Below are 12,965 nucleotides of genomic sequence, written 5' to 3' on the forward strand. Positions count from 1 at the left end.
AGCAGGCCATTCTGAAACTCATATGTTTGGGGGACAGGCCCCACACCGCACAGGAGTTGTGGCGGGGTATAGAACAACAGACCGACGAGTGGTTGCTGCCGGTGAGCCTCAAGCCCGGCCTGGTGGTGTGCGATAATGGGCAAAATCTCGTTGCAGCTCTGGGACTAGCCGGTTCGACGCACATCCCTTGCTTGGCGCATGTGCTGAATTTGGTGGTGCAGAAGTTCATTCACAACTACCCCGACATGTCAGAGCTGCTGCATAAAGTGCGGGCCGTCTGTTCGCGCTTCCGGCGTTCACATCCTGCTGCTGCTCGCCTGTCTGCGATACAGCGTAACTTCGGCTTTCCCGCTCACCGCCTCATATGCGACGTGCCCACCAGGTGGGCACATGCTGGACAGACTGTGCGAGCAGCAGCAGGCCATAGTGGAGTTTCAGCTGCAGCACGCACGGGTCAGTCGCACTACGGAACAGCACCACTTCACCACCAATGACTGGGCCTCCATGCGAGACCTGTGTGCCCTGTTGCGCTGTTTCGAGTACTCCACCAACATGGCCAGTGGCGATGACTGCGTTATCAGCGTTACAATATCACTTCTATGTCTCCTTGAGAAAACACTTAGGGCAATGATGGAAGAGGAGGTGGCACAGGAGGAGGAGGAGGAGGAAGAGGGGTCATTTTTAGCACTTTCCGGCCAGTCTCTTCTAAGTGACTCAGAGGGAGGTTTTTTGCAACAGCAGAGGCCAGGTACAAATGTGGCCAGCCAGGGCCCACTACTGGAGGACGAGGAGGACGAGGATGAGGAGGAGGTGGAGGAGGATGAGGATGAAGCATGGTCACAGCGGGGTGGCACCCAACGCAGCTCGGGCCCATCACTGGTGCGTGGCTGGGGGGAAAGGCAGGACGATGACGATACGCCTCCCACAGAGGACAGCTTGTCCTTACCCCTGGGCAGCCTGGCACACATGAGCGACTACATGCTGCAGTGCCTGCGCAACGACAGCAGAGTTGCCCACATTTTAACGTGTGCGGACTACTGGGTTGCCACCCTGCTGGATCCACGCTACAAAGACAATGTGCCCACCTTACTTCCTGCACTGGAGCGTGATAGGAAGATGCGCGAGTACAAGCGCACGTTGGTAGACACGCTACTGAGAGCATTCCCAAATGTCACAGGGGAACAAGTGGAAGCCCAAGGCCAAGGCAGAGGAGGAGCAAGAGGTTGCCAAGGCAGCTGTGTCACGGCCAGCTCCTCTGAGGGCAGGGTTAGCATGGCAGAGATGTGGAAAAGTTTTGTCAACACGCCACAGCTAACTGCACCACCACCTGATACGCAACGTGTTAGCAGGAGACAACATTTCACTAACATGGTGGAACAGTACGTGTGCACACCCCTCCACGTACTGACTGATGGTTCGGCCCCATTCAACTTCTGGGTCTCTAAATTGTCCACGTGGCCAGAGCTAGCCTTTTATGCCTTGGAGGTGCTGGCCTGCCCGGTGGCCAGCGTTTTGTCTGAACGTGTATTCAGCACGGCAGGGGGCGTCATTACAGACAAACGCAGCCGCCTGTCTACAGCCAATGTGGACAAGCTGACGTTCATAAAAATGAACCAGGCATGGATCCCACAGGACTTGTCCTTCCCTTGTGCAGATTAGACATTAACTACCTCCCCTTAAACATATATTATTGTACTCCAGGGCACTTCCTCATTCAATCCTATTTTCATTTTACCATTATATTGCGAGGCTACCCAAAGTTGAATGAACCTCTCCTCTGTCTGGGTGCCGGGGCCTAAATATATGACAATGGACTGTTCCAATGTTGGGTGACGTGAAGCCTGATTCTCTGCTATGACATGCAGACTGATTCTCTGCTGACATAAAGCCAGATTCTCTGTTACGGGAACTCTCTCCTCTGCCTTGGTGCTGGGCCTAAATATATGCCAATGGACTGTTGCAGTGGTGGCTGTCGTGAAGCCCGATTCTCTGCTATGACATGCAGACTGATTCTCTGCTGACATGAAGACAGATTCTCTGTTATGGGACCTCTCTCCTCTGCCTGGGTGCTGGGCCTAAATATATGCCAATGGACTGTTGCAGTGGTGGCTGACGTGAAGCCTGATTCTCTGCTATGACATGCAGACTGATTCTCTGCTGACATGAAGCCAGATTCTCTGTTACGGGACCTCTCTCCTCTGCCTGGGTGCCGGGGCCTAAATATATGAGAATGGACTGTTCCAGTGGTGGGTGACGTGAAGCCAGATTCTCTGCTATGGGACCTCACTCCAATTGATATTGGTTAATTTTTTTTATATACTTTTTTTATTTTAATTCATTTCCCTATCCACATTTGTTTGCAGGGGATTTACCTACATGTTGCTGCCTTTTGCAGCCCTCTAGCCCTTTCCTGGGCTGTTTTACAGCCTTTTTAGTGCCAAAAAGTACGGGTCCCCATTGACTTCAATGGGGTTCGGGTTCGGGACGAAGTTTGGATCGGGTTCGGATCCTGAACCCGAACATTTCCGGGAAGTTCGGCCGAACTTCTCGAACCCGAACATCCAGGTGTCCGCTCAACTCTAAATAACGACAGATTTGGATGACTATAAATTTGAGGCCTATTATTTAGGCGCTGGGTGACAGGTATACGTTTACAGACAGAATTAGACTGGGATATGCACAGTAGCGTGTGTGTAAAGTTATTGAGAATGACCCTATCAGCACCTTGAATCTAATATTCCCTTTTAGGGATAAATTTAAAGTAGGCCTGATACAGCAGAAACCACTAATTTAGAGAATTGCTAAATTGGGAATTGTATTTCAACCCAGAACAAAAACTGTGCTTTGACGGACACTAAATAACTCGCCCAGCCACAGCAATAACCACAGATTTAGCAGACTACAAATTTGAGGCCTATTATTTAGGCGCTGGGTGACAGGTATACGTTTATGGACAGAATTAGACTGGGATATGGCCAAAAAATAACCACACTATTGATAGTTAAATGCACTTGGTGTGACAGCTTGACTAACCACACTATTGAGGGTTAAATGCAGCTTGTGACCGCTTGATCCTGATGTAGGATTTAGACAAACAACCGCACTATTGAGGGTAAAATGCACTTGGTGACAGGCTCAGCTTGCCCCTGATGTAGTATATGGCCAAAAAATAACCAGACTATTGATGGTTAAATGCACTTAGTGTGACAGCTTGACCCTGATGTAGGATTTAGCCAAAAAACAACCGCACTATTGAGGGTTAAATGCACTTGGTGACAGGCTCAGCTTGCCCCTGATGTAGTATATGGCCAAAAAATAACCAGACTATTGATGGTTAAATGCACTTAGTGTGACAGCTTGACCCTGATGTAGGATTTAGCCAAAAAACAACCGCACTATTGAGGGTTAAATGCACTTGGTGACAGGCTCAGCTTGCCCCTGATGTAGTATATGGCCAAAAAATAACCAGACTATTGATGGTTAAATGCACTTGGTGTGACAGCTTGTCCCTGATGTAGGATTTAGCCAAAAAACAACCGCACTATTGAGGGTTAAATGCACTTGGTGACAGGCTCAGCTTGCCTCTGATGTAGTATATGGCCCAAAAATAACCAGACTATTGATGGTTAAATGCACTTGGTGTGACAGCATGACCCTGATGTAGGATTTAGCCAAAAAACAACCACACTACTGAGGGTTAAATGCACTTGTTGGCAGCTTGTGCTGGCACACCACAAGACGCAAAATGGCCGCCGATCACCCCAGAAAAAAGTGACTGAAAAACGCTCTGGGCAGCCTAAAAACAGTGAGCAATTCAATAGCAGTAGTTCAATCATCCACAGCTGCAGATCGATCTCTGAATGAAGTCTTTTGGAGGAGTTAATCACTGCCTAATCTCTCCCTAACGTCGCAGCTGCAACCTCTCCCTATACTGATCAGATCAGAGTGACGGGCGGCGCTATGCGACTCCAGCTCAAATAGAGGCTGGGTCACATGCTGCACTGGTTAATCACAGCCATGCCAATAGTAGGCATGGCTGTGACGGCCTCTTGGGGCAAGTAGTATGACGCTTGTTGATTGGCTGCTTCGCAGCCTTTCAAAAAGCGCCAAGAAAGCGACGAACACCGAACCCGGACTTTTACGAAAATGTCCGGGTTCAGTTCCGTGTCACGGACACCCCAAAATTCGGTACGAACCCGAACTATACAGTTCGGGTTCGCTCATCCCTAATTATAAACCGTGAACAAGTCGGTTTTGTCATGGGCAGGCAGGGTAAGGAAAATACAGTTTGCTTGCTCAGATTAATTTCATGGGCACAGAACGTCCGGGTCCCCTTGGTCTTGCTCAGCATGGATGCTGAGAAAGTGTTCGATAGGGTGAATTGGCAATTTATGTCAGCGGCCCTATCTAGCTTTGGCTTCCCACTTTAATTTGTCCAAACAATTCTTACCCTCTACTCAACACCATCAGTGAGAGTCAAAATCAATGGTACTTTATCCCCCCCATTTCATATAACCAATGGCACATGGCAAGGTTGCCCACTATCACCTGCCTTATTTTTTATAGTGATGGAGAGACTACTGTGCAAGTTCAGACAAGACCCTGAAATACAAGGTGTTAAAGTCGGTTCACACACTCATCTGACTGCAGCATTTGCAGATGATCTCCTCATTATGACAACCAACCAACTAATTTCGTTTCCTAAGCTATTGTCCATATTCAATGACTTTGGAACATTGTCCAATTTTAAAATTAACTATAGTAAATCAGTTGCATTAAATATATCTTGCCCAGCCACTACCATTAATGAACTGAAACGGACCACACGCTTTTCATGGGCTCCCAAAAGTTTACAATATCTAGGGATTCAGATCTCTGACAACCCGACTGAACTATTTTCACTCAATTACACCCCTCTTTTACAATTAGTGCGCACTAAGCTTAAATCCCTAAAAATCCCACTTATATCATGGATAGGAAAACCTACATAGTTCCCAAATTTCTCTATCTAATGCAAGTTCTGCCCATTTGGCCTCCTTGCTGTTTCTTTTTTCAGAAACTTGTAAGATATTTTCCTTCTTCCTTTGGGGTGGCAGATCCTCCAGAATAGCTTATTCCACTCTAACAAAAGAAAAGAGATTTGGAGGTTTCAGGCTTCCTGACATCCATATATATTATAAAGCCACACAGATGTCCAGATGTTTGGCTCTACTATCATCACCCCTTGCTAGCCTATGTATGGAATTGGAAAGACAGCTTTTGACTACCAAAGAGAGATTGATACTGTGAGGGGTTAGACCTTACCAAAAAAATCTGTCCCATCCCACACTTTTAAAAGGCGCACTGGGGGTGTATTCTGAACTATATGTTAATCAAACTATCCAGTTCCCATCCCCCAACTTACCTTTGGACTTAAAGGGAACCTGTCACCAGTTTTATGGTGTCCTAACTAAGGGCAACATAAATAAGTGACTGATTAGCTTAGCAAAATGCTGGGTCACTTTATTTAATTGACCCAGTCAATATGCCAACATCTTGTATTGAAAAGCTCCAGCTGATAATGATGAGTCATGAATATTCATGAGCTCCTGACTCTCCCCGCCCACCTGCTGCTGAATGACAGTTTTTTCCATATGAAACAGCAGCAGGTGGGCAGGGGAGTGGCTATAGCTCTGAATTAAATATACGCTGGACTCAATGACATCACGCTGGACTCAAATCAGCTTATTAGCATGTGGCATCTTTGTGTGTATATTATGAGGTAACCATCTGTCACACCAGTAGGTGAATACATCTAAGGCACTTTTTAGTAGTTAATGATTGTATATAATTAGATTATAATCAAAGATCCACATGACAGGTTCCCTTTAATGCAACCGCATATACACCCAGTTGTTCTACAACCATCTGAAGTGTGGGCCTTGCTTGCAGATTTCTCCTAAACTACCGCAGGGATATTAGCAGACTTTCTCTACCTTGCAATAAGCATAGAACTAAATCTTGGCTTGAGCAACTAATAGAGAAAAATTAACTTCCTGGAAAGCTGCTATCTCTCACATATAAGTCAATACTTTCTTCTATGCCCCCTGCGCTATACTTCATACAAGCTTGGGAGAGGGAGCTCTCCATCACTCTCACTGATCCTGAAAAAGCATTTATTCTAGCAAATTCTCACGGCTTTAATAGATGTATTAAAATTCAGGAAAACTCTTTTAAATAAGGGTACTTTCACACTTGCGGCAGGACAGATCCTGCAGTCTGTTCACCCTGTCGGATCCGTCCTTCTGCTGTTTCGCCGTGCCGCCGGACCGCCGCTCCGTCCCCATTGACTATAATGGGGACGGGGCAGCGCTCCGGCGCAGTATGGCCGTTCGCGGTCAGAGGCCGCCGGACTAAAAAGTCGGACATGCAGGACTTTTAGTCCGGCGGCCTTTTGCCGTGCACTGCCATACTGCGCCGGAGCGCCGTCCCCATTATAGTCAATAGGGACGGCGCAGCGGTCCGGCGGCCCTGAACAGTGCTGGAGGTGTGGTGATGGAAAGGGATCCCTCTCTCATATATGGTGGTTCTGCCCACGAATCCCTTCTGGGAAGAAGTAAGCTCACTGATACACCAAATTCTTCTTTGGTGTCCTCTCGACAACTTTACCCCATCAAAACACAAGCTCCCTACTATGCTTATTACAGCAGCACGTTTACTCATACCATACTTTTGGAAGAATGCTTCCCCACCCACCATCTCTACATGGATAGATAAGGTTGATCAATTGTATTATTTTTATGAACTGGCCAATTAGGAAACCCATACCCGCTCGTCATTCCTTAAAATGTGGTGTCCCTGGAAAGCCTATAGGAAATTTATGTAACCTCTTGATATACCTTATGTGGAGCACCTTATATCGCACATGACTAGTTAACTGAACTATGCACATATACTCTCTACTGCTCATGATCTCCCATCTCATTATCTCCATATTCATCTCCTTATCCCCTTCCCCATGTTCTATACTTTACTAGTTTAAACTGTTTCTCAGAAGTTTATAGGCCCATCGAGGGCTTGTCAATGAAGTAACGTGCTGGATACTGGGGTCCTTCGAACATACCCATCCCTCCCCTTCTTTCTTTTGGGAAATATGATGCACGGCCTAATGGTGGGATCGGAGGGTGGGAATGGGTGCCAGTTATTGTACTCTCAAATGCTCATCTAATTATTACCTGTTTAACTTCCACATACTAATTTGCTTGTAAAATGCGATTTGATTTGTATGTTATATTTATTTTTCAATAAAAAGAGAATTTACAAAAATAAAGAATGGGAAGCACAGGGACAAATGACAGCTTTTGGAAATTTCTTTTGTATGTGTGCTTTAACTCCTTTGTTTTTTCCTGACATATTTGCACCATTGTCAAATCCTTGACCTCAGCAATCATCAAGATTTATTTCATGCTCAGCCAGTCTCAGTAACAGCTTTTCTGCTATCTCTTCACCGGTCTTTTGGTGAAAATCTAAAAACTCAATAAACCTTTCTTGAATAACCCAATTTTCAGTCTCTTAATTTCTATGCACATACCTTAGAACAATTACATTTCGTTCTGTATGTGAAATATCTGGTGTGGCATCACATATCAGAGAAAAATAAATTGCGTTCCTCCTTTCAGACAGAATGGTATCCAGAACATGTTTCCCACATATATTTATAAACTCATTTTGGGTTGGCCAAGATAGAAAAGGAGCATGAACTTTTCTTCCACTCTCTTGGCTTCTCTTTACTTTTTCCAAATGTTCATGTAGCATTGGCTCATAGTGTGCTATCAATTCCAGTATGCCTAGGAAATTCCGGTTGTGCAAGTCTCCAATTGTTTGAGAGCTTCCACGAAATGCCAAATTTCTTGATGCCAAAAATAACATCCAGAAGTCGTTCTAATAAAGCAGAATTTTTTTTTAGTTTCATTGTCCAAACTTTTCTGCAATTGGGATTCCAAACCATGTCCGGCAATAGATATTTGAAGCTTCCTCCAACTTCAATAGTGTTGCTTGTGATTGATGGAATTCTCATGTTCTGGCAATCGATTGTACGGAAAATGCCACTTGTTTTTTGACGGATTAAATCCCTCTTTCCAAAAAAGGAAACTAGAAGCTTTGCCTCGGTCAGAAGAGAATGTAAGGCAAGTCAGACAGTACAAAACATGCTTGCTGGTGCTCCACCTTAGCCAGTCCCGCACTATTTTCTCACGTCCATTTGACGATTTTGCATAGAGTAAAAACTCACTGAATGAACGTTCTTCACAATCCTTGTCCATACTGTTTATCATTTCCTGTAGTTGTTGTTCTTTATCTAAACCACAAATCACAATACTTTCTCTGTGTTTGTCCATCAACACATCTGGCCAAACTGCTGGATCCTTTCAATCAGGCTCTTCTTCATTTTCCACAAGGCCAGAAGTGTGCTCAGTCTGAGTTTCATCTTCTTCTTGTGGTTATGTGTCAGTATGACCTTCAGTGTCAGTTACAAAAGATGTGCTGCAGGAAATAGTCTCCTCTTCTGGTTCAATAAGAACATCTTTCTCAGACAGCTCAACAGACTCTGCAGTGGCAGCTTCCTCTGTTGATTTCTGCTTTTTGAAAAAATTTCACAGCACATTTTTGTTTCTAAGTTTTTCTTCTTCCTGTCTTCTTTCTCTCTTCTCCTTCCGCTTTACTGAACCAGACTTATGCTGATACACTGTAAAATGTGACATAAAACCTTCAAAATAGAGAAACGCTCAGTGTTAGGCCCCGCCCCATACAGCTCCATATACATCTACCATATACAGGGTGACCAGATTTAGAAAAACAAAACAGGACACCGATAAGCTATACAACATTGAAAACCCTGATCCGTTGCGCTGTTCCAGAGATACTGCCCTCAATCCAAATTTGTAAATGTTCTTGCATTCCCTAGCCCCGAGTGCACTGGTACAACCACACACCATCTAGATGGGCATACCAGTGCACTCAGGGCTAAGAACGCCCTATGCATTGTTAGAATCAGGGTTGCCCGCACTATTACTATGTATCATCCGGTTAGTGAGGATGACCTGCTGTCAGTTTCCTAATGAAGTCACTATGATCTATGTTCATACAAAGACCAATATTCCCCCAATACAGCGACCATAAAGTGGGTAGATACCACTGTACACAAGTGCTCTGTAGACCGTATAAATGATTACAGTATAGTTTTGTTTAAAGACTCACAGGAGATGTCTTCTCTAAACGAATCACAGGGGCCATCTTCTCTAATCAGAGTTATCCACTTTTTCTTTTCTTCACTATTTGGCTCAGACCGCCATAAAGATTTCTACCAAATTTCTTCTGTCTCCACAGAACCTGCCAGATAAACATTTTAGGCTCTTTTCTTCAGCACAATTATGCCCACCTCTTTACAAACTCCCCATGTGTATTGCCCCACACAGTAATAGCGCCCGCTTTGTGCAACTATTAAGAGGGTCCTACCCAAACTATATAGGGGCAACTATTAACCGAGGGGCCTAACAAAACGATATGGGGGCAACTATCAACAGAGGGGTCTACCCAAACTTTATAGGGGCCCCATAGTTTGGGTAGGCCCCTCTGGTAATAGTTGCCCCATAGTTGTAGGTGTCAGCCCTTGCCCCAGGCAGCAGGTCTCAGCTCGATGCCAGCTGCTGCGATTGCCATAGCATAGTTGCCAATTGTTAGTCCTCTGCCCTGGGCCCCCAGATATATATATATATATATATATATATATATATATATATAATCCAGAAAATGAGCGGCACTCCGGTAAGTTAAGAGCAAATGATTCCTTTAATAACCCGTGCTGTGCAACGTTTCTGCTCCGAACTAGAGCCTTTTTCAAGCAGAGAATACAAATGATGGCAAATATATAGGTGAAACAATCAAGATACAAATCATGTGACCACACTCCACCCTGTGGGTGTATTACAAAATAAAACAATAAAATAAATGCGGTGAAAGTGCAGTGAACAAAATACAATATACGATAAGGACATGATCATACATATCAATCATAATACATGCTATGCATACTGTGCTAATCTTGTGATATAAACTTGTAATTCATATATAAAGAATTGATGATGTCATACAAGTGATAATCTAAAGTACTAGGGGAGAAGCAGAGGAAAAATAACGCAGGCATACCAATCAGGCAGGAGACACATTCCATGCGGCATCTCGGCGTTGTACACATTTCTCTGCGCCTGCTCAGTAATGCGCCAATCAGGGAGCTCCTGCGGCCACGAATGTCATGCGTCGCAGGGACTTGCCCACCCATGCACGTGTTAAAACCACCCTAAATTAGGGCATTTTAGATACACTCTGGTGTTCCAGATCAATGTACCCCCCCCCCCCCGGGGTTAATATCCACGCGTGGCTGAGAGACTGAACACTAACACAGAAGTTGGTCAAAGCAATCTCTAACTTTTAATTACATGGGGGTAAGCGTATATACATTTTCAGAAGAGGGCAGTCCTCACTGAGGCTAAAACATTGATTGGTCAAAAAGGAAGAAGAGATAAGAGAGAGGAGATAATACATCTGCATCTGCGCACTGGGCCCTACTTTGGAATGTGAACTAATGTAAACATCTGGTTACCATCGCCATTTTGTGATGGAGTTTATTCTAACAAGAATACTGCCTACGTCATATGTGACACTTCAAAGAGGTGCTTCTCTATAGGCAGTGAATAATATATACATAGCATCAAGCCATATGATTGGCTTACGCATTCCACCACACTCTGTAGAAAGATGGACATGGAGGAACAGGAGCCTAACCAGCTCCTAGCTTAGGGACCTGCGGAGGGTTAGTAGGGACCCGAGGTTCCAGAGCATGAGTCCTCCTACCTTTAAGGTCGGCTCATGCCGCTAGGAGTTAGGGTCAGATTAGGGAGGCTTTAGGAGGTGACCTGCTCCCTGATCCTGTGGTCCTGGCCAAGCAGCGACCAAACATCTACGGGTTTCCCCCATCCCCAGCCGTGACAGTATGACCAGAAGGGTGGCCCCCACTGGCAGATGGTAAAGTAACCAGGAGGATGTCTCCAGCAAGCATGGCTGAAGCACCCTCTCTGACTACTGCCTTCCACTGAGGCTATATAGGGCCAAGTAGCCACACCCACAGTCAGACACACCCACACACACACACACACACTAGGAAGGAAGTTAACCCTTCACACACCAGGGAAGGGAAGACAGCAACTTAAAGGGGAATACACACAATAACCCCCGTGCACACAAACACACGTTGCCAAGGGCAACCGTACGCATACCTGTTGTCCGTGGCAACCACACTTGAGGCAAACAACTAAGTGCCCCCAGCTGCAGTTGACACAACACCAAACCGCGGGCAACTGCATGCGGCTCCCAAGGAGTCACGACCATGACCAAGGGTCGTGACAGCATCCTGTTGCTTAGCAAGACTGTGTGCTAGAATACACTGGGGCTGGGTGAGGTAAATAACAAATGTGTTCCAAATTCGATTGCTCTTAATCCAATAGAGCGTCTATGGAATGTGTGGAAAAACAAGTCTCATCTCTGGTGGCACTGGTGTCTGTTATGGCTGCAGAAGACTGCTTAATTGGTTGCATTTTAATAAAAAAAAACTTTTTGCATAAATTCACATCTTTTGTAACCACAGTGCACAGGAAGGGACAGACAGTAAGCCCTAACGGGATCCCTGCCCGCTATACTTGCCTACTTGCAGTGCAAGCCCTAGGCGGCAAGTCTGCAACTGGTTGACATTCTGTACTCTGCAAAAATGCAAGACAGACACACAAAGAGACAGAACAACACAGAGACAGTGTCCTAAAGGAATGGGTCAGATCCAGGAGGGCGAATCAGTACAAAGTCACGAGACAGAGGTAGTCACAAAGCCAAGCCAAAGTCAGAAGCAGATGGGAAACACAGTACCAAAACACAATACAAAAAGTGCTCAAAGGCAATCCAAGGTCAATAACAATAATAACAATCCACATGCACACAGAACCAGGAGCACAGCTAGGGAGTTTTAAACTATCACTGGCAAAGGCGTATTGCCAGCAAGAGATTTAAACAGGACGCTGAGTCCCTGGATCAGAACCTGATAGGTCCATAGACTCGGCAGCCGAATGGACCAGAACACAAGTTGCACAGATATAGGATGGCTAAGCTGTCACTCAGGCCTGAAGCAGAACCAGACACACCTAAACATAATAGCTACTAATCTCCACCAGCACATGTATGCTGCTGGGAAAAGCAGAGCATTGTGCTCCATTGCTATGCACATCACCAGGGGGCACGGCCAGACAGCTCTTCATGGGTAGCATGGTCTGATAGCGCATTTCATGCAGCCATGCCCTAACCACAGAGCACTGGAGCCCGGACAGCTAAGTTGATGACAGTTTTCAACATTTTTTTTAATTAAAGACTAAAAGTTCATTTTTCTGGTGAGCATGAGATAAAAGGGTGATCTTGGTGTCTTAGGCCAGTACCTAAACAATATTAGGCAGGTAGTTTTAATGTTGTGGCTGATATGTGTATATTACTTCATTTGTTTTAATTTTCAGATTTTTTTTTGTGAAAATGTTCGCTGACCATTATTTTTATATGTTTTCTAGTAAAAAATAATAATAATAAGAATAATGTTGGCAACCCTGTTATAAAGTATATTTTTTCTTATAGGTGCAAATAAAACTACAAAAGAAGTACGATATTGGTTGTCAACGTTGAAGATAGATGGCAATTATGTATATAAAAAACACCACAAATTGCCAATCTGCACTCTACCTCTCGACTTAGGTAAGCTTGTTTTGTTTAATCAAATTTTTACTGAAGCAGAATTATAATATAAAATATACAGTGCTGCCCATAATTATTCATACCCCTGGCAAATTTTGACTTAGTTACTTTTATTCAACCAGCAAAAAATTTTGGGACGGGAAATGGCA

The 12,965-nt window shown here is 44.8% G+C and overlaps 1 protein-coding gene across 1 annotated transcript in view; it reads left to right on the forward strand.

Annotated features, from left to right (window-relative positions):
* The window catches only part of LOC122928504 (beta-1,4-galactosyltransferase 1-like), a 374,285-nt gene that overhangs the window by 125,538 nt on the left and 235,782 nt on the right, over positions 1–12,965 (forward strand). Inside the window, exon 2 of the mRNA XM_044281408.1 lies at positions 12,700–12,816. Within this exon, the coding sequence (XP_044137343.1) occupies positions 12,700–12,816 (117 nt within the window). The remainder of the gene's footprint in view (positions 1–12,699; positions 12,817–12,965) is intronic.

The sequence above is a fragment of the Bufo gargarizans genome, chromosome 1 (assembly GCF_014858855.1).
Source record: "Bufo gargarizans isolate SCDJY-AF-19 chromosome 1, ASM1485885v1, whole genome shotgun sequence".
Taxonomy (NCBI): Eukaryota; Metazoa; Chordata; class Amphibia; order Anura; family Bufonidae; genus Bufo; species Bufo gargarizans.